The following is a 23,215-nucleotide window of genomic DNA, read 5'->3' as shown; positions in this document are numbered from 1 at the left end:
ATCTATGTGTAATAAAAGTGATGGCTTATTTCTTCATGACATGACAATCTCAATGGGAACTCTTTGCATTGGTACTCAAGACAATACCACAACAAGTTTGCAGTCAGCTTGCTTCATATATCTTCTCTCACCAATGTATGCCACAAACATTTTTTCCCATTTAAAGCACTCATAGACCAACTTTCTGTCTCTAGGGAAATCTAATCAAGGTGCCTACCAACAATTTAAAGCACCTGACTAAATGCACAGAACATAAAAAGGAAAACTAAGACAATAGCTTCATATCAAATTGTCAAAAGCAGGTACAAAATTTTATTCATGGATGCATATGCAGCATGAATGGCAGTGCTCTGTTTTGTCTTCCACAGTCTAAGTTCCATGGTTAAGAAGGTGCTATTTGGCATTCCCACCTTCAACCTCAAACAGTGGCGAGATGCAAAGCAGGCCTTGCACTAAAAACCTAAGCTTCTTGATAGGTTCATATTGGAGGAGATGGTTCTACAGATATCAAGGTCCCAATCTGTTTTGGACTTTAAAGAACAAAACCAGTTAAACCTGGAAATTAATCTGGAACAACAACAACAAACAACAACATTATTATTTATAACCCACCCATCTGGCTGGGTATCCCCAGCCACTCTGGGCGGCTTCCAGCACATAACACAACATTAAAATGTCAAACACTAAAAAGTCCTGATACAGGGCTGCTTTCAGATGTCTTCTAAAAGTTGTATATTTCTTTAGCTCCTTGACATCTTTTTTTTAAAAATGTTTTTATTGGTTTTTTCACATAATAAGAACAAACAAAACAAACATAAACATTAAAAACAAACAACAAAAATTGACTTCCCCATGCCTTCCCTTCGCCACATCCTTGTTTTACCATTTTTTCGAGCAACTCATCGATCAGTCTTTAGTCAAGTCCCTTTTGAGTTTTCTTAAAGTTTAAGATTTACAGCTGTAATTCTTTGTTTCCTACCCCTTAACATCTTATCAGTCCACAATTTTACAGTAGTTTTTTAGATATGTTTTAAATTTCCCCCAGTCCTCTTCCACTGTCTCTTTCCTCTGGTCACGGATTCTGCCGGTCATCTCTGCCAATCCCATATATTCCATCACCTTCGATTGCCATTCTTCCAGAGTAGGTAATTCTTGCATCTTCCAATACTTTGCCAACAGGATTCTTGCTGCTGTGGTTGCATACATAAAGAATGTCTTATCCTTCTTTGATACCAATTGGCCGACCATGCCCAAGAGAAAAGCCTCCGGTTTCTTAACAAATGTCCACTTAAGGACTTTCTTAATTTCATTATAGATCATTTCCCAGTAGGCCTTAATCTTTGGGCAGGTCCACCAAAGATGGTAAAAAGTACCTTCAGCCTCGTTACATTTCCAACATTTGTTATTGGGCAGGTGATAGATCTTTGCAAGTTTGACTGGGGTCATGTACCACCTATAGATCATTTTCATTATATTCTCTTTCAGGGCATTACATGCCGTAAATTTAACACCGGTGGTCCATAACTGTTCCCAGTCGTCAAACATAATGTCATGACCAATATCCTGTGCCCATTTAATCATAGCTGATTTCACTGTTTCATCCTGTGTATTCCATTTCAGCAGCAAATTATACATTTTAGATAGATTTTTAGTATTGGATTCTAACAATTCTGTTTCTAACTTTGACCTCTCCTTCTGAAAACCAAGTTTCCTGTCCTGCTTAAACATCTCATTTATCTGACGGTAGTGTAACCAATCTCGAACTTTATGCTTTAGCTTCTCGAAACTTTGTAGCTTCAGTTTTTCACCATCATATTCTAAAATTTCACAATACTTAGGCCAATTAGAGTCCATGTTAATTTTTTTCACTGCTTTCGCTTCCATTGGTGACAACCACCTAGGGGTTTTACTTTCCAGTAAATCCTTATATCTATTCCAAACATTGTACAATGCTTTCCTGACAATATGGTTTTTAAAACTTTTATAAACCTTTACCTTGTCATACCACAGATATGCATGCCAACCAAAGCTATTGTCATATCCTTCCAGATCAAGAATGTCTGTGTCTTCAAGAAGTAGCCATTGCTTCAACCAGCAAAAGGCTGCTGATTCATAATAAAGTCTTAAGTCCGGCAGGGCAAAGCCCCCTCTATCTTTTGCATCAGTTAAGATCTTAAATTTTATTCTGGGCTTTTTGCCCTGCCAGACAAATTTAGATATGTCTTTCTGCCACTTCTTGAAACAGTCCATTTTGTCTAGAATCTGCAACGTCTGAAATAAAAACAACATTCTTGGCAATACATTCATCTTGATAACAGCAATTCGGCCTAACAAGGAAAGTTTCAGCCAAGACCATATGTCTAGATCTTTTTTAACTTCTGTCCAGCATTTTTCATAGTTATCCTTAAATAGATTCACATTTTTTGATGTCAGATTTACCCCCAGGTACTTAACCTTTTTTCCTATTTCCAACCCAGTTTCACTTTGAAACCTATCTTTCTCCTCTTTTGTTAGATTTTTTTCCAGCACCTTTGTTTTCTGTTTGTTCAGTTTAAATCCTGCGACCTGGCCGAATATCTCCATTAATTCTAAAACTCTTTTGGTACTAGCTTCTGGCTGTTGCAAAGTTAGCACTAAGTCATCTGCAAATGCCCTTAACTTATATTGTTTGGATCCGACCTGTATTCCTTTTATCAGCTGGTCCTTCCTAATCATGTTTAATAAAACCTCCAGGACAGATATAAACAGTAAAGGGGATATAGGGCATCCCTGTCGTGTACCTTTCTCTATTGATATTTCATCCATTACCACATTGTTCACAATTAGTTTCGCTCTTTGTTCAGAATATATTGCACCTATACCGTTTTCAAACCCTTGGCCTACCCCCATCCCATGGAGATTCTTCTTCATAAATTTCCAAGAAATGTTGTCAAAGGCCTTCTCCGCGTCCACAAAGATCAGAACTGCCTTCCTATTAATGTCTACCTCTAGCATCTCCAAAATGCCTATAATGTTCCTCACATTCTCTGACATATGTCTCCCTGGGAGAAAGCCTGTTTGGTTCTTATGAATCTCCTCCACCAAAACTCTCTTAAATCTTTTTGCCAAAACGTCTGCAAAAATTTTATAATCCACATTCAAGAGTGATATAGGGCGGTAGTTTTTAACTTGATGTTTCTCAGTTTCTGTCTTCGGTATAAGTGAGATGAATGCTTCTTTCCACGATTCGGGAGCCTTTTTCCCCTCTAATATCTGATTGCATACTTCCTTCAATGGCTGTATTAGCCATTCTTTAAGATCTTTGTAGTATTTCGCAGTCAAGCCATCTGGTCCTGGTGATTTCCCCAATTTCATATTCTGGATGGCACCCTCTATTTCTTGTTCTGTAATTTTTTCATTCAAAATCCTTTTATTTTGTTCTGAAATCTTTGATAGTCCATATTTTTTAACAAATTCCTCTATTTCTTGTTCGTTTGTAGGCCCTTGTGCATAAAGTTTTTTGAAAAAGCTTTGAAAACAATTACTTATTTCATTTGGTTTGTTGATAATTTTCCCATCTATTTCCAGGGATGTCACAGTGTTTAACTTTTGCCTCTTTTTCAGTTGCCATGACAGCAGTTTCCCACATTTATCTGCCGATTCAAATGTCTTTTGTCTCATTTGCTTTATCTTCCATTCTATTTCTTGATTCATCAATTCCATATATTGCGTCTGATGATATTTTATTTCTCTTAAGATCTCATGAGACTTCGGTTTAGATCTCAGTTTCTTTTCTCCTTCCTTTATCTGGTTCAAAATCTTTTCCTTCCTCTCATTTTGTTTCTTCCTTTTTATAGAATTTTGCTGAATTAGGAATCCACGCATCACGGCCTTACTTGCGTCCCATACTATTCTTTTTTCCACCTCCGTTCTCAAATTTATCTCAAAGTAATCCTTCAATATTTTTTGGGCCTTTTGATAAATTTCTTCATCTCTAAATAGGGTGTCATTCATTCTCCATCTGAAGGTTCCAGCCGTTGTTAATTTCATTTCCATCTTGACTGCGTTATGGTCGGAGCAGGTTTTTGTGCAGATTTCTGTTTTTTTCACTCTTGGTGCCAGACTGCTAGAAATCCAAATTTGATCAATTCTAGTCCAGGTCATTTTTGCTTCCGAGAAGAAGGTTCCCTCTCTTTCCAGAGGGTTCCTAGTTCTCCAAATGTCAATCAAGTCCATGGTGTCAGTGAGTTCAAAGAAGGTCTTTGGTAGTCTCCCGTCCTTAGATATTACTTGTCTTTGTGCCTTGTCCATGTTTGTGGAGACAACTCCGTTGAAATCTCCCATCATTATGATTTTAAAGTCCATAAAGTCCATTAAAGTCTCATGCAACTTCTTGAAGAACTCTGCCTTCCCCTCATTAGGTGCATAAACTCCAACAATTAAGATCTTTTCTCCTTGAATTTGAGTTTCTACTGCCAGGTATCTTCCTTCATCATCTTTAAAGATCATTTTTGGTTCCCATTTTTCCTTGGCGTAAATCACCACCCCTCTTTTCTTAACTTTGTCTGAGGAAACAAATTCCAGTCCTAATCTCTTATTTATCAAAAGTTTCCTGTGTATCCTGGCAATATGGGTTTCTTGCAAACAGATTATATCTAGCTGTTCTTTCTTTAATATGTGAAAAACTTGATCTCTTTTTCGGGGATGGTTTAGACCATTACAGTTCCAACTCAGAAGTTGCAGGGACATTTTTGTTATTGGGTATTTTTCCCACCCACTGCTCCAAGTTCTTGTTCCTCGTCAGTCGGTGCTTGGTTCAATCCAAACGATAGGTTGGTAATGTCCAGTATTCCCCCCTCTGCAGTTCCTTTCTGAAAGTCCTCCAAGTTTCTCTCCAAAAAGTGTTCTTTATCTTGAATTGTTTTTATTTTAGTTTTCTTCCCTTTGAAGTTAAAGGACAGTCCTTGTGGGAATTCCCACCTGAATTGAATGTTGTTTTGTTTTAATATGTCAACTAGGTCTTTAAATTGTGTTCTCACCTCCAAAAAGTATCTGGGAATATCTTTGAAGATCTGTATTTGGGAATTTTTGATAACCAATGCCCTCTGGAAATGTAGGTTCAATATTTTATCTCTCTCTTCCTTGGATCTAAAAGTTATTAAACAATCCCTTGGCTTCTTGCCTTGCTTTCTTCCAATCCGGAAGGCTGTAGTTATTGTAAATTCCTCTTCCTCTTCTCCCAACTCTTCACTCCAAAATTCTTGGAATTTATCTGTAAGAAATTCCCCAAGCTTGTCCTCCTCCTCCTCAGGCACCAGTCTCAATTTCAAGTTCTTGCCTTTCCTCTCGAGTTCCATAAGGGCCAGGGCTTCATCATGCTCATGTACCTTCTTTGCGATAGGAACAAATTTCCCTTTGGTTTCCTCGGCCGTGGTCCTCGCGTTTTCGGCTATTTTCCTCGTCTCTGCACTTTCCTGAATTAAACGATTTATAGAATCTGTATTAGTCGATATAATTGTCGTGTTCAAATCCAATCTTGTTGTCAGTTCAGTCAATTTCTTGGAGTTCTCTGTAGATTGCCTAGTAAGCGATTCTAAAGATTCATTTATCCTGAGTAGAGCCTGTGTCATGGAATCCATTGATACCGTTGTTGTTCTTTCCTGTGTTGCTGTTGCTCCTGTCAAGGAGCCTCTTTTCTTTTGAGCCTGAGCCTGTTTTGCCTTGGATCTTGTTGATATTTCATCCAGTGGGCCGCTCATATCTCAAGGTCGTTCCCACAGGAACAGTTGCAGTTGGAAAATCCCACTGTTTATATCTCAATGCAACAGTCTCTCTTTTAAGCCTCTAGAGGGAGTACATTGTATCCAATGCAGAAACAAAGAAACAGGGAGAGAAATAGCCATGCAAAGTTCCAAAAGTGAAAGTCCAAATAAAAACCCTACTTTTTTGCAGTTTAAAATGTTACAGTTTATATCCGCTAAAGTCCCGTTATTTTGTATCAGACAAATCTTACTTTGTATCCTCAATCAAGTTTGACAGCTCACTTCAGGCGCTCATTGCCCCGGCAGCCTGGCCAGAGGTATCGGCAGTGGAAGGTTTCCCATTCAAATCTCCTTTCTTGAGCAGATAAAATTAAGTCAAATTTCTTCCCCCCCTCTCCTGCTCGTTGGGGGGGGGGAGGTCCTCTTCCGATGTCAAGTTTAACCAATTTAAAAAGCTTAAAAACGTCCCCTTTAAACACAGCTTGCTCTTTTCGTTGCTCAGTCAATCATGTAGCTCCGGGGGGCAGACTTCCTTATTTTTTGCCTAATCTTCTTAAATTTTAAAGTCCCGTTCCCTTTATTTATTATTCTTACTCACGGGTGTTGTTTCCAATCGGTAGTTTCAGGAAGGAATCGGCGCTCTCCGTCAATGGCGACGCGGCTTCGCTCCGTGAGCTGGGTTGCGATCCTCAGCACCGTGCTCACACCCGATGCCGCTCCGGAGCCTTTAAAAAGGCTCTTTCGCGATACCGGGGGGCGCAAAGGTGCCCACCGAATCTCCTTGTTCACAGGCTTCAGCGCCTGTGATTTTAGGGGTCCCCCGCTCGCCGTAGCGGGTCAGACCCGAACTCACAGAGCAGTCCTGCTTCGGAGCTCGAAGCAAGGACCGCCATTAACGCTGGCGCCGACCGGAAGTCTCCCTTTAGCTCCTTGACATCTGATGGGAGGGCATTCCACAGGGAGGGTGCCACTGTCAAGAAGGCTCTCTGCCTGGTTCCTTGTAAAGTCACTTCTTGCAGTGAGGGAACTGCCAGAAGACCCTTGGAGGTGGACCTCAGTGTCCGGGCTGGGTATACCTCAAGTCCTGGTTATATCTGAATGTATACTATCCTTCAGGTATAGCCAAGGCCAATTGAACCCAATGCAAGATATCTAATCACATAAAGGAGGGTTGTGCTATAAACACTGTTACCAGGGCATAAGCCCCATTGAACTCACTGGGACTTACTTCTGGGTGTCTATAACACAAACAGTGGGGATTACTTCTTATGTGGGGACTGGGGACACATTTGAAACACTGTGGATGTGTTTTGTTTTAAAAGTTAATTCACAGATGCTAACCTTTTATTTTGGACTTCACCTCACTCATTAGATAAGATGATTGAGCTCTATATATGAGCAGAACTTTGTGACAGTCAAGCAGAGATTCTTTCCTGGTTTATATCAGTAATTGTATTCATATTAAAATAAAGGAAACCTGTACAATTCCTTAGGAGGTTGATTTTATGAGCACTTTAGAAAAAAGTAAAAGAAAGATTGAAAGAATTTATCAGATATAGGAAATTGCTTGCAATACCACAGACATTGTTAACAGTGGTTCCTTGCATCATTCTCCAATCTGAAGAAGGTATGTTTAAATGGGAGAGTCAGAAGAGAACACACAGGTGGGAGGAATATCAGGAAAGAATCTTAACAATACACGATTGCCTTTTGAATCGGCTTACAGTGATGCTGAGAGCCCAGCATTGTCATGGTCCAGCATTTTATTATCTGGTTTAGAAACCTAGAAAATTGGACAATTTCTTTGCAGTTTGCTGCTCATGTTACAACATGGTCAAATTAGTACATGCTAATGTAAAGTAATGTAATGTTACATTAGTGTAACGCGGGTGGCGCTGTGGTCTAAACCACTGAGCCTAGCGCTTGCTGATCAGAAGGTCGGCGGTTTGAATCCCCGCGACGGGGTGAGCTACCGTTGCTCGGTCCCAGCTCCTGCCAACCTAGCAGTGCGAAAGCACGTCAAAGTGCAAGTAGATAAATAGATACCGCTTCGGCGGGAAGGTAAACAGCATCTCCGTGCACTGCTCTGGTTTCACCAAAAGTGGCTTAGTCATGCTGGCCACATGACTCGGAAAAACTGTCTGCGGACAAACGCCAGCTCCCTCAGCCAGTAAAGCAAGATGAACGCCGCAACCCTAGAGTCGTTTGCGACTGGACTTAACTGTCAGGGGTCTTTTACCTTTATCTTTAATGTAACCATCCAGGTTCCCCCTCTTTGTAGAAGAATCACAAACAGAATATTTCCTGACTTTTTATCCCACACGTGTGTTCCTTGTGTCCTTGGATACTTCACTGATTCTTGGGAGATTTTGTGGGTTGGCATTCTGTGGGTTGGCATGGTCAGCGTGCTTTGATCATATAAATCCTTCTGTTTAGATCACTTGTTCATCTAATTCAGCATTGTGTATCCAGACTGGCAGTGGCTTTCCAAGATCTCAGGAAGGGTGCTTTTCTCAGTCTTGCTGCCTGAAATCCTTGTACAGTGGTACCTTGGTTGTTGAATGCTTCGGAAGCCGGACAATTTGGAACCTGAATGCCGACAACCCGGAAGTGAATGCTTCCGTTTTCAAATGATTTTCAGAAGTCGAACGGCTTCTGAGGAGGTTCCCCAGAACCTTTGACTTTGCAGCCAGCCCATTGATCCTAGGTTTTTGAATGTTTCGGAAGCCAAATGGTCTTCTGGAATGGATTAAGTTCAAAAACTGAGGTTCCACTGTATTTGGAAAGGGCAAAGAGTAAACTGAGGAACTTTTTGCATGCATGCAGATAATTTACTGTTGCTTTAATATGGGTGTTGATCCCAGTGTTGGCACAGGGAGCTCAGATGTAATGGCTCTAGGCTGTCTGAGACCTGTATGGGCTACTCTACTGATCTGCTAGGCTGGATATAGCTATTGAATTTGTTGCCTGGGATAGCATTCATTGTTATTCTTTAGAGAGCCTGGTGGTGGTTTCCTATCTTGTGCTTCTTTTGGATAGTTCATTAAATGCATTAATCACTTTCTGTACATAGAAATTTCCCCTGAACTCCCAGCAGACCAGGCCTGTTTCTCATTTTCAGATTATCCCAGCAGCCCTGGCCCTTTGTAGTACAGTAATAGAAGACTTATATTTTGTCTTCAGTTAATGCAGTCTGGTGCTTTCTTTTCCTTTTTCCTTAAATGCTTTCCTCAGTGCCTTTGGTCAGGTAGTTTGAAATGTCCTCAAGTTCAAACCAATAATATTTACTGTTGTTTTAATATGGGAGTTGATCCCAGTGTTTTATCAGTATTTTAGAGATGCTTAGGTAGGGCATGGCCAAAAATGGGTTCGGAACCACTGCTTTAGTTAGACTAGTGCATTGTAGGTGTTGGAGTAGATGGCCCTTGGAGTCCCTTCCAATACTACAATTCTATGATTCAGCCACACATCATCTCTGACCACACTGGACTCATACAAGACTACTGTGATATGGCCAATGTTCCACCATGGAACAATATCACAACTTCCGACACTGCAGGGGTCCTATCCCATTTTTGCCTTATCTATATTTTGTCTTGAACGAAAGGCTGTGCAACCAATGGAAGTATCATATCATTTCAGATATTGATTTTCACTCCGGTTCTGTGGAACTAGCTTCACTTCCAGGCATTCACTATCTGTTATCCTGAGGATACAACTCTAAGACTTCCATTATTAAGTGAGAGTCAGGACTCTTTTTGCTCATTAGACGACCCTTGTCACCAGCCCCATATTACTCACTAATCTTAGACTTTCCCTCTGCTATTTTTCTTTGCGGCTTTGCTGCACATTGGCCAAAAGGGGGGGAAGCCAAAAGCAGGGCCTGGGTAAATAATCCGTTTCTTTCTTTCTCATCACCCTCTTCCTATCACTTTCTCAAAAATATGTCAACCAATTTTGTGGATTTATATTCTACTTCCTTTTCTCCAGCTATGGGTGTGAGTTATGCCATGATTTAGGTGAAAATCAACAACTCGGGATGAAAGGCACGGTGGGGGAAATTAGCAAGCCAAAATATCTTGCTGTCGGGATTGATTGGCAATGACATTTAAAGAGCAGAATGGAGGAAATCGAACAAAGGCAGCTGATGTGAGGAATAATGACTGACACACTGAGCAAACAGAAAGGAGACTGCTGTGGTACGTAATGTGCTGTATCATTTTTGAGCTATGTTGTGCTGAGAAGATGCTGGAATGCTAATGCTGAGATAAAAATCTATCTCAGACTCATTTTTAACCTCCCTCAGGCAATTTGTTTCTGCAAGATATTCTTTTATGTCCCACCATCCTTTCCTAATGTCTCAGAGATGGCCATAGCAGGAGACAGAACCAAATGAAACAGCAGAAGAAGACAAGCTGATTTGATGGTCTGTTGGTTAATAACAGAACTGTCTCAAGAAATCTGCAAAAAAAAAAAAAGTACAAGGAAAAAGAAGAAGATGCCTCATTTAGCAGTCCTTGGGTCTTAAATTATAGCACTTAAATTATATGACTAGACTCTTTTGAGACCAGTAAACAAATGACCCTACATGACATGTTTATATAGCAAAATCTGTTTTTTTAAAGGGACAAACTCCTCATAGGGGAAATGCTAACTTCAATGGTGTTACCAAGTTAGTTCAGGTCATATGTTTCAAAGCATGTCTACATTCAACTTGCCCATTTTCATGGAATAAGCCCATCCAGAAAATGAATGTTTGTGGAGGTGTAGATGGGAAGTTAGCTCAAATGGTTTACAAGGGGAAAACTTCTAACCACTGCAACTCTTCCCTTACTCACCTGGAATACAGTCTGATGCCAGTTTTACTCGCATGCTAATCAAATTTTAAGGAGCCACGTGTGGGTAATGTTCAGATCATTTAGTACTTTATACATTATAAAGCCACTGAAACAATTCAGAGCTTTCCCAGAAAACAAAGGGTTTCACTGAAAAACAGTACCAAAGTAGCAATTAGCTGGCTTTCTCAGAAAGGAGACACGGAGAACAAGGAGGGATTGTGGGGGTGATTTGATGGTACAGCCCCTCAGAAGAGCTTTGGCTTGCAGAAGAAGAGAAAAGAAAGGGAATAGGTGCTGCAGAGCTGAACATTTGTAGGAGAATAGGGTTAGACTACAGAAGAAGGGGAATTTTGAGCGATCCCCTTGCATTCTGACTGATGGAGAAGAGGGGATGTTCTCAGGATACAAGGTGGGCATCAGCCAGGAGCTACCATAATTTGGGGGAGGCAATTGTCTTTTCATTCTGTTTTTAGGGTACTGTAAATATCATCTTTAGGACTCAGAATGTACAGAGGATGTACAGTGAGGCTTTGATAGAGTAGTTACACTACCCAGAAGTCCAACACTGATGAATAGCAGAATGGGGCCACATATTTCTCCCCCTCCCCATTCTTGCCTGAATTACTATTCCTGCTCCTTACTATTTACATGAAATTAGGCTACAAGGACTGGGATCAAAGGCTGCATATAGCTTTAGGGTGCAGGTTGTCCATCTGCATCCTAGGTCAGGGTAGCCAGCCTGATCCCCCCCAAATATTGTGGCACTACAACACCCATCATTCTTTGCCATCATGGCCAATGGCCTATTCTAGACAAAGTGGGGGGCGGGGAACAATGAGATGAAATCACAAGCCAAAATATTGATAGCAGACGATATTTTGAGAAGTCCCATTTGAAACAGCAACTTTTCAAACATTGAACCTTGACACAAATCAATATCTGAGTTCCTACCATGTCCACAAGTGAACAAAAATGACTTTTGCAGAACATTTTTTATTATACGAAATCCACAGATAGAAGAAGTTCTGAAGAGTCCAAGAGTGAGAACTAGATCCAGATTTTTATTTTGTCATTCTGTCTGCCCTTAAAACAGCAACATCCAAGAACCAAGAGCATCATTAATTCCATTGCTAGAGACTGAACAGAGCAGACACTAACCAGAAAGTCTCTAGTCCATTACCCATGGCCTTCCTGACAGCTTGGCTCCAGATGCAGTAATCTGTATCTTAATCCTTCATACAGTTAGGCTGCTCAAATTCAATAAGTATCATTGGTCTGTGTGTGGAATCACTGCAGTTGGGAACATGCATTTCAGTCAATTTTATGGCACTCCTGGGATAAGCAAATACAACACACACAAATTTACATAGTATCATAGAACTAAGCTTGAGGAAGTTTAATTACAAAACTGCATTTTAATTGATTACTAGTGGAATAAATTACAACAGTCCTATTCTGAGAAATGGTGGCTGGTACACATTTATCAACGGAGGCTATTTCCCCCTGCTCAAACAGAATAATGGTTTAATTGCAATAAATCTAGACCTGCAGTTGAGAACATTGATGTGTGTGCATATTGCTTTTTAATAATAATAATAATACAAGGCAATTTTAGAGCTGAAAAGTAAGGTTCCAGTGTGTTGTATCATAACAAATTTATCATTTCATCATCATCATCTCTATTGTTTATAGGAGCACTGCAACTTCTACAACTAACACTACTAATATAGTAGTAATAACAACAATAACAACATGATTGCATGACCTTGGTAGTTTCAAATAAAGAGGAAAATGTGTGATTGGTATATAAAGTCATCATACCAAAATGGAAAGGGATCAAACAACCATCTGCTCTACTGCCTTGGCGTAAGGTTGCAGTGCACTAACTCCAGCAGCCTATCCTATCCAGAGCACAGGGCACCAAACGAGATAGCAGGTACACTGTATTGACCAACGTGCACCCAGATTGCAGTTTACACCTAAAGAGACTTTTTAAGGCAAATGTCGAGGCTCCTGCAGCTCTTCCACCACCCATGAAACTTCTAGTTCTACTCAGCAAGCGGCATCATAAAGGAATAGGGGAGTTGTAGTCCAACATCTGGAGGGCATTTGGCTAGGGAAGGCTGCTTCATACATTGACCCAACTATGCCCCATTGCTTCATGTTATTAGGATAGAGCCAAATGTTATCTAGTAAACATTTTCAGTGAGAAGGTTAGGGCTGTTGGAGAATCCAAAGTGCTCCTATTTTGCATCTATTGGCTGGTGTCCACAGTACAACCTGGTTGCTGCTTCAGCACTAGTCTTAACAATCCAACTACCCCCTCCCCTTTACCCAGAGGCAATCAGATTTGGCTATGTGATGACATAATGAGGACAAATGAAGCTAACAGGACACATTGGGGAAGCATTGCCCTTACTTTGAATTGTCCTCATTGGTGTCATTTACATAGTCATATCTGATGATGATGCCACTGTTCCTCAGATGATGGTGGCTGATTTGAAGGGGGGAAATAGGTACCGAAATTGAATATCATTAGGGTGAAGAATAAACTAATTATCACCACCTGAATGACCCACATTGGGGCAGGAAGACAAAACTACCTGAGACTGTCTTAGCAGAACCTCCTGTGCAGAATTGGCAGGGAGTGTAAACTTTCCCTAAACCTCCTGGGGGAAAATAAGTCACCAAAAAGGGAGTTACATGTGATGAGTAAAGAAAATGTTCATAAACATACCTCCAAGTTTTGGCTCAGCCATATCTGTTCTCATTTTACAATCCTAATTTACTTATTGTACATCCATCAAGACTGAGCTCAGGGTGGATCACAACAAAGCAAAATACATTAACCAAAAATAAAGCATGCAATTCAAACAGATTATTAAAACACATTTCATTTTTCACAATGGAGTCCCTATATTACACTTGAAATACTTTCTAGAAGAAGATGGTCTTTAGCTAGTGCTGAAAGATAGATAAATTCAGCACCAGCCAAAGCTCAGAAGGGAAGAGGGTGCTCAAAGCTATTGCTTAGAAGGCCCTCTGGTGGGCCATAGATCCCCTGTCTCTTTATACCAATAGCTGCTAGCTATGATGGAGACACTGCTCTGCACCCCTGGTCAGAGGCAGTATGTTTCTGAATACCAGTTGTGGAAACCACAGAAGAGCAGAGTGATTTGTGCTCAAGTCCTGCTTGTGAGTTTCCTGCAGGCATCTGGTTAGGTACTGTCAGGATGCTGGACCAAAAGGGCCATTGGCCTGATCCAGTAGGGCTCATCTTGTTGTTGTTTAGTCATTTTGTCATGTACGACTCTTATGTTTTTAATAAATGATGGTATTACCCCAGCTGATGCCAAAGTCTGGGTAGGATGATACATTTCTTTTTGTTATTGTTAACTTGTGACCCAAATCAGTGATCCAAAAAACAACAAACCCTTCTACTCATCCTGATCAATTGCCTCTCGGCTGATAAAAGGTACAAGATAGCAATGCTACTTATATTTTGTGGGTATATATAAGTCCTCTTGCCAATACAGTGGTACCTCGGGTTAAGAACTTCATTTGTTCTGGAGGTCCGTTCTTAACCTGAAACTGTTCTTAATCTGAGGTACCACTTTAGCTAATGGGGCCTCCTGCTGCCGCTGCGCCGCCACCGCCACGCAATTTCTGTTCTCATCATGAAGCAAAGTTCTTAACCCGAGGTACTATTTCTGGGTTAGCGGAGTCTGTAACCTGAAGCGTCTGTAACCTGAAGCATCTGTAACCCGAGGTACCACTGTAAAGTTAGGGGTTTTTGTTTTTTACACAATTAGCTTCATGCAATTTGCATACAGTTTTCTAAGTAAGTATAATTGAATGAACATAATTCTACGTTCATTCAGTAAAAACAACAGAAACAACACTACAAGTACCCGTACTATAATCTGAAGTGACATGCCATGGTGGATGATGCCTTTACAAACAGATTTCTAGATTATGGTTGCTATTGCCAAGTGCAGCTCAGTATCAGGGACAGTCCAACCATTAGACAAGGCTGCTGCCTCATGTGGCGGAAGTGCCCAAGGTAGCACCCCTACTGCTGGTGGAGAAGTGCCACTGGCATCAATCTAGGGTGAGATCTTACCAAAATCACAAAAGATCTGGTGTGATTTTGGTGAGATCTTGCTGGAAACCAGCAAGATCACCCCCAAATGCAATGCCAATGTCCGCACCACTTCTCTGCCACTGAACGGTGAAGGCAGTCCAGGGCAGGGTAGCACTTCCTGTTTCAGCTCATGTGGTGAAAGGGTACATCCTGCTAGAAATGGTATGTGTGAGCCATGTGTCTGTTAATAAGAGGTTGGTGGATGAATACCTGCAAGTGACTGAGTCCAATACATTGTGGAATAGCATTCTGGCTACCAACAGCATGAACATGATGCTCCACAAGTGAGGCCTGCAATAAAGTGTTCCAGCATGGAGTGTTGCTAATCAGGTTTCCACCACCACCACCACCCATTCCATTCTACTTCGTGTTATTTTTCCACCACCACCACCACCACCAATGGAAACAGTTAGCCAGCTTCTGGGATAGCTCAGTTGGTAGAGCATGAGATTCTTGATCTCAGGTTTGTGTGTTCAAGCTCCACCTTGGGCAAAAGAATCCTGCATTGCAGGGGGTTGAACGAGAGGATCCTCATAGTCCCTTCCAACTCTACAATTATATGATTTCCATGGATACTGAGCACACTTGGTCCTCACTGGGCTGTTTGTACAGTCTCACCTTTTTCTTTCTTTCTAGAGTTTCTCACCCACCCCTTTGTAAACACTGAGGTTTCACCTACCCTTCCTCTCTAGAGCATATGTTGTGCTGCTTCAAAAAGCATGGCAGAAAGAGACTGAGCACTGGAAATGGAGGGAATGAAAACCAATTCTATTTCCTCTTAGAGAGGAAACAGAAAAGCTAAGTGCTCTGGTTTTGCTACTCCTGCTCTTGCAAGCTAGATCTAACTTGTTCACATCCTACATTTTCACATACTGCCATTTCCCATAGGTTTTATTTTCTCATTTACTGTTTCATTTACTATCTACTATGATGCCCCTCCATTTTGACTGTTTGGGGATTAGGTCTGCTGTGGCTGGCATGTTCAGTTGTGGTGTTTTCCACAGCTGAATTCTTAATATTCCTAATGTAAAAAAACAACAACACAGTTCATTAATCTAGTTAGCTGTCTTTTTTGTTTCACAACAAAAATGTTTTGGGTGGTGATATGGCTTTTGGTGATAGGTCTTTCCCTAGAGAAGCATGCAACTGTCTCTGAAATCCAGATATTAGCAGAAGTAAAGATGTGCCTTTAATTTGTTTTCCTTCTGATCAGCCCCCTATAAAGGGTATATAACATAAACAAAGAATGTGCTCACCATAACAGACTTTTTTCTTTTTTTAAAGGGCTAACATTAACACAACTGTTGAAAGGCACCCAGTAAATTTTCATAAGCCTGCATTATTAAAGGAAAAATGCATGAAAGCAACATTGCTATATATTTGTATTTATCATGGGGTTTTTACCTTTCAAATTGCTTTAATGTTGAGGGGAAGACAAATGCTTTCTATAACAATTTAATTTCAAACGTGACCCATTTCCTAGGAGGTAGCAGTCAATATTGTTGCAGAAGCACCCAAGATTTAAATGCATCATATATAGCCTGCTTATTATTGCTTTATATCACCAAAGATGATGCCATGGCAACCATGCAACAGTCAGTCATTGCATCTGGCTTATTGCCTGTCAGCACCAGGTCTCAGTTCCACTGTATGTGACTCCTAGTTCTATTTCAATATTACCTGCTAGGTGGCAGTGGATGACTTTTTACTTTGTGCACCACTGGTGGTTGGGGGATTCTCCTTGCAAAACTCCTGTCACATGTGGCACATGGGGACAAAGAAAATACATTTTCACAAGATGCTTCAAGACAACTGTTTTAAATGGAATAACTTTAGTTTGGTTTAAAAATCTTAACATTTTAATGTTTGATATTCTGTATTTGTATAGTAAAGTACCCTGGGATCTCTAAGATGAAGCATGGCTTAGAAATCACATTAAATAAATAAAACTCCATTTTGGTGCCACTAGTCTCAAGAACCACACACAAACACACATACACACATACTTTTAGATTCTTGCTTATCATGCTGACTCTAATCCATGGGCTGGCAAACTAAGGCCCGGGGGCCGGATCTGGCCCAATCGCCTTCTAAATTCAGCCCGCGGATGGTCCGGGAATCAGTGTGTTTTTACATGAGTAGAACGTGTCATTTTATCTAAAATGCATCTCTGGGATATTTGTGGGGCATAGGAATGCGTTCATTCCCCCCCCCCAAAAAAAAATATATAGTCCGCCTCCCCCAAAAGGTCTGAGGGACAGGGACTGGCCCCCTGCTGAAAAAGTTTGTTGAACCCTGCTCTAAACTTCCACTTTACAGCAATGATTGCCAGCTACCACCATCAGGCTTTTAACCATTTGTGCAAGAACAGATCCAATAGCAATAGTTGTTTCTGGCGATTAACTAGTTTCTGCCCTCCAGATTTTGCCTTGTGGTTCCCAAACCCACTGTGGGAGTGAAGGAGCAAGAGAAGCACGTTCACAAAAAGATTAGAGATCAAAAGGGAGGGTTGTAAGATTTTAACCCCTCCTATTCCCTCAATTCTGCAAATGGCCCTGAGAGGCTATTTTGCCTTCCAAGACAGGCTCCCTGCTGACTACAGTTTTTTGGGGGTAGGAGATACCCTTGTATTTTCAGGGGATAACTTACAGGTGGTGAAAGGGTTAGAGGCTCCATTCCAGCCTATCAATTTATCTCTGCAAGTGCTGCTCACCCCCACATTAGTCTTACAAGAACTAATGGGGAACACACACACCATTTTGATTGTATTACTGCCAGTTCTGTCCTAAGGCACCACGCAATAACTTTATCAGAAGAGCCACCTACTTTACAAATAGCTGAAAATATCAGTGGCAGGGCATCTGAGGACAAAGGTAGCTCATGATACAAAAAAAAAGCCCAAACGCAACCAAGAGCGTGTTGTGCATCTCCATGGAAACAAACAATCTTTATAAGAATATTTACATCACATTATGAATAGAAAGAGCCCACCAAAGCAATCAGCACTCATATAAATGCTGGAAATGAATAATTGTGAGTTTCTCCAACACAATCAGTGGTTATAAGAAAAGTGATATAAGAAAGGAAGGCCATTTTTAGTACAATTTTTAAGAGGCACAGGTGTAGTACTCCATGATTAGCTTTGTTACTGAAAGCACAGCTTGCCTACAATCTGCAGAGAACAAAATGATGGAAGATTCTGATTTACTAAAACACTGATAATTAATTGCAACTGCAATCAAATAGGTTTGCAGTTGGATGCAATTGCCATTAGGACACAGTGTTTTACAAAAAGCCAATCTCCAATATAAGCTAGTCAAAAAGTGTTGTTCCATTGGGACCGGCGGGGGTGGGGGGGAGTGGGAGATGGTTTGCTTGCAGTTTCCATGGCAAGCATAATCTCAATTCTGTGTGGATTAACTAAACTCAACTAGAGACATGAAACTGGCAAACCACAGGGCTGGGCGGGATCTCCTGGACCCATCAAGCCAAATGAACAATGATATTATATGACCCTAGACACCTTAGGATATTGTAAACTCAGATGCTGACACAGTTAGTTAAGCTCAGAAAGTCAAGCTGTTTTTGAACAAAAGGATGGAAGGGCAGAATGTTTCCTTCTGAGCTTTGTCAGACTCTTGTTGTCAGAGATAAAATATCCTGCTTAATATCTGTAGTTAATTGTCCAAGTCATTATCAGCTTTCCAACAGCCGCACATTCCTCTGAGTTTGTCTAGTTTTGATGCTATTCAGTGGTTTTCTGCATCCAGTAAATCAAATCCTCAATCCAGTCCATCAATCTAGCATAGCCTCCATCCATTCAACAGAACTAGATCTGTTCTGAACCCATATTCTGATTCATCTTCTCACCTTGATGCCACACTTCTCTGAGTCCTTTGTGTTCTGCTATTTATAATAGCCACAGTCTAAATCCACCATTTGCACACACAATCCTTTACTAACAGCATGCCAAAACTACAACTCTAAACATAATAATGATTCTAGTCTGGTTGGTGGAAGGGAGCCTTGGGATTATTCATGTCAGGAACAAGGTAAAGGCTTCTACATCAGACCAAATTTGTTATAAAAATTGGGTCTCACATATGTGTAACCGACAGCAGGAAACTGAGCTAAATAATTCCTGTAATACCGAATCAACCCCTTTTTGTGCATATAGCAGCATATATTTACAAAGACCAAAATGTGACAGCATCCCATTTTAATGGAGAAAGGCTTTGTTTTCTGTGCTTCTTTTATGCCTCTTCATGGCTAATCAACTTGGTTGGGCTTCCGCCCTGCTAATATCATATGAAGTCCTCCACCATGCTGATTTCTGGAGAGATGTCCCACAAACCTATGAAAAGCTTTGCATTTTTTTTAAAAAAATATTAATCTGAGAAACCTTTTAACAGCTCTGGGTAAAAGTCTAAGAAGAACTGCTTCAGCTCAGACCTCTCACCTTGCTTGCATTGCTAACTTTCGATCTGAGCTTTGACTGCACTTCCAGCCAATGTCAGATAACTGCTGGTTACTTTAAAAAAAAAAAAAGGATGCTGCACGATTAAGTTATAGCTATCAAAATACAGTACATAAAATAATTCCTTTTCTGTTCTGTATGTATCACACACTTGGGTTATGACAAATCCGTAACGATGGGTGGGGGAACTAAGAGAGGGATGGTGGGAGCCATAGGAGAAGGAGAAGGAAGAGGAATAATCATAACTTGGGGAGTGGAACTCTGTTAGAGATCTCATCATACAGACCTTGATAAAGTGTTTTAATTTTAAAGCAACAGCCTCTGCAATGGTGAACTAGAAAGGCAGAAAAAAATGAGGGGGGAGAGAGAGGAGGGGGGGCTTGTAGAGAGAGCCACTACTTACAGGTGTAGGTCATTTCAAAGCTGTCACTAATATTCACAATGTCAATCTGAGGAGCCAGCTTGGGGGGCTCTGTGAACTGAGACAACGCAAACATAAAAGCAGCATGTTCCTGGGATTGTTGAGTAGGAAATAATCCCCCTGGAGAAAAACAGAAGAGAGGTTGGAAACTAATCAGCAGTGAAACATTAAGTGACAATGGCATTATGATGACCACACTCCAGCATGTAGGCGTTCTAGGACACCACTTTGCTAGTAGAGTGGCAAAAACTTTTCTCCAGACACATTTCCAGAAAGGTAGCCATGTCAGACAGTGTCTGCTAGCAAAAAGAACAAAGAATCCTCTTGTGCCTTAAAGACTGACAAATGCATTTGGACATGATCTTTCAGGATCCTGTGCAGTCTCACCATTACACAAACACAAAACACACCACCAGATCCCAAATATGATCGTAAACAAAGAGTGAATCAGGGCTATGGAGAATGGGGAGGGTGTGTGTGTGTGGGGGGGGGTCATTTCCATGGGATTCATTTCCTGTAAGGGTTAAAAAGGAGCTGGTCAAATACAGGAATGAGCATCCAAGGAAGACTCCTTCCTCCCCCCATCCCCCTTACACCAGATCTGAATCTGCTACATTTGCCCACACAGAGCAGATGTTTACTCAACAAGTTGTTGGAGAACTAAGAGGAAAGGAACAAAGGAAAACGAATCCTGCATTATCCAAGCAGCACCTTTCTTTGGACAATGGGGCCTGGGGAGTGGCCAAATAACTGTTACAAATAAATTAAGCCACACTGTATCACGAGTGGTGTTAGCAGTACCAAAGGGTGTATTCAGGTAACAAGAAGACCGCGCAAAAACCTGGGTGCCACAAGGTCTGCTTATTACTGAATTTATTTAGTTTCCCATCTTAGAAATGCAGGATAGAGTGCGTAACTGCCCAAATGGCTCCAAGCGTGCTGCTGACAGTGGCTTAATTGTAGCTAAATGTGCAATTAGACCTCTGAATCCGGTTTCGGCACTTTGGGGTCCATTTGAGTTTTGACAGCAATGCAAATCGAGTGTGACATCCCTAAGGTGCAGATGTGCAAATGAGGCAGAGACAAGAGTCAGTGGCGGGATGGAACAGAGCATCATAAGGATGATCACCGTCGTCAATATTATTCATCGCTCTCACACTTTAATTCAGCAAAGAAAGCAATAGCAGGAAGCGCAGCCTCCAACGAATAATAGCAGGATACTTTCTGCACGTTCAGCAGCATGCACGATTTCTGGATTTGTTTTGTTTTTTTTTCGTGGAAAGGCTTATTTTTGCACCAGGAAAGCAAACAAATAAATAAAAAACACTAAACCCACACTTCGGTGCCTGTGGTTGCCAAGGAGGGGGCTAGAAATGGCAGCCTGCTAATTTTGCAGGTTGGTTTTGTGTTTCCCCGAAGAAATCTGAGAAAGGAGGATGCCGGCGAGGGAACGTTAAAACTGCAATAAAAGCGCCAATCCTGCAAGTGAGGCTATCCCATGAGTTTCTCTACCCCCCGCCCTTACTGCGAGGGCGAGCCTGGAATTGGCATTGCAAAGAGGCATAAGGGCGAGGAGGGAGACCGTTCCTCCGAAGCAAATACTATCAATTATGGATTTGGGGTCGGGGAGAGAAGCTGCCTGGGGGCGAAATGAATGAAAGGTGTATCGCTGATGCTTGGGAAGGGGGGGGGCGGGAAACAAGTGGATGCATGGAATGGAAGGAGTCTGAGTGCAACACCTTCCTGGCGTTGTTCTGCTTTTGTTTCAGCGCAACAACAAAGACTGGTTTCTCCCCGAGGTTATCTCTTCACTTACGGACAGTAGAAACCATTCCCCACTCCCCCAAACAAAAGGATGGCCAAAGTGCCCCGGTCTACCCTTCCCCAAATGAAATGCTGAGTCCCATATTTAGGAGGAGAGAGAAATTGTTTGCTTCCTCCATTTCGGAAGCAGGCATGTGCAGGCATGTCCCCCACCCACTAAGAAGGAGAGATCCATCCCATATCAATATCTTTCCCCCCCCCCTCGATCCCCCGATTCTATAGCAAATCCACCCCGTGCTTGGGCCAGACCCCCATTCTTTATTTGCGAGTGGAGGCGGTGGATGGGCTAGATTTAACACACACACACACACACACACACACAGCCATCCAGGAAAATGCGTTCGCTCCAGAATGGGCAACCTTTTCGCACTCACCTATCTGGATGTTGCTGGGGAAATTGACCCCCAACACTGCCCCTAGGAAACTGGTGCAGAAGAAGGCAAAAATGTGCTGCATATTCCCTTTTGCATTGGCGAGAAAGAAGCCCAGGTCCAAGCATAGATTTGGTAGTTTCCCCCCTTCTGGTTTTCTTCCTTGCTTTCTTCCTTCCTTCCTTTTTGCTTTTCCTCTCCCCCCTTTCGGTCCTCACTTCCTTCTATACTGCCGTGTGTCTCTTTCTCCTGGAATCCAGCGCTTAGATCGTTGCCTTAACGCCAACTGACAGCAGGATTAACTGAGCTCTGAGAGAGAGAGGAAGAGAGAGAGAAACCCTTTCTCATCCAGAGCCCCCCTCCCCTCTCTCTCTCTCTCTCTCTCTCTCTCTCTCTCTCTCTCTCTCTCTCTCTCTCTCTCTCTCTCTCTCATATACATGCATGCACACACAGTCTTCTCTCTCTCTCTCTCTCTCTCTCTCTCTCTCTCTCTCTCTCTCTCTCTCTCTCTCTCTCTCACACACACACACACACACAGTACTCTCTCCTCCTGCTCATTTCCCTCTCATTGTTTCACTGTCCACCCCACTTTTTTTTGGCAGCCTCTTTCCTGAGGGTCCCCTCCTTCACCACGTGCTGTTTCCCATAGAAACATCGGAAGCTGCCTCAGACTATTGATCCAGCTCTGCTCAGCATCGTCGACACCGGCTGCCCGCGGCTCTCCAGACAGGGCTCTTTCCCCAGCATTGCCCGGAGACACTGGGCATCCAACTTGGGGTGCTCTAACCACTGAGCCCCACCACCTTTTCCCATAACACCAACCGCCTTCCCTCCACAATCTTTCGGCAGGTCCTGGCTGGGACAGCCTCTCTGCCAGCCGGTCCCTGAGCGGCAAACTCCAGCCGAGAAAGGGCTCTGCTCTTTAGTCACAGATCAATAGGTCCTCGGGTGGGGTTGCTCGGCTCTTGGGATCCAAGGGCTGCGAAGCACCAAGTCGCTCGCTACTGTCCAGATCATTAAGACAGTGATGGGTAAGATGGAAACAAATGGCTCTCCAGAGAGGAAGGTGAAGGGGGGGGGTAATTTTCAGGGGAAGGCAAAAGGAGAGGCTGACATTCGTCTTTTCCCTTTCCAGCTGAGTTTTCTCCCACCTGTCTCATCATTAACCTGCTTGTCCCATTTTGCCTTCCTGAAGGTGTGTTTTGTTCCTGCCCTCAACGGAAAGGAATCCAGGCTAAAGAGGGCAGCACAAAGGCTAGATGTTTATATACCTTAATGAGAGGTGTGTGTGTCTCTATGTGTGTTTGTGTGCTAGAGAGAGAGATGATGAGGAGAAGGTTCGAGCTCTCTTACAGCGAACAGCTTTCCTTCCCACTCTCGCCACCTCTCTTCTGGGATT

General features: G+C 42.0%; 1 protein-coding gene across 7 annotated transcripts in view; it reads right to left on the bottom strand.

Annotated features, from left to right (window-relative positions):
* The window catches only part of GRIA1 (glutamate ionotropic receptor AMPA type subunit 1), a 205,297-nt gene extending 182,924 nt beyond the window's left edge, over window positions 1–22,373 (bottom strand). For 3 of the 7 annotated variants that reach the window (XM_081901013.1, XM_081901015.1, XM_081901014.1), the window contains exons 1-2: window positions 21,820–22,371; window positions 19,604–19,741 (exon numbers count right to left, since the gene is read on the bottom strand). In XM_081901013.1, coding sequence (XP_081757139.1) covers window positions 19,604–19,741; window positions 21,820–21,901 — 220 coding nt within the window. In that variant the 5' untranslated portion in view covers window positions 21,902–22,371. Of the gene's footprint in view, window positions 1–19,603; window positions 19,742–21,819 lie in introns of all 7 variants that reach the window. The other 4 variants (XR_014165767.1, XM_081901018.1, XM_081901017.1 and 1 more) reach the window with 3 other exon arrangements.
* Window positions 22,374–23,215: the final 842 nt, after the last annotated feature.

Source organism: Podarcis melisellensis (genome assembly GCF_964234715.1).
Source record: "Podarcis melisellensis genome assembly, chromosome: 2".
NCBI lineage: Eukaryota > Metazoa > Chordata > Lepidosauria > Squamata > Lacertidae > Podarcis > Podarcis melisellensis.
This window is presented reverse-complemented; position numbering and strand designations above follow the sequence as displayed.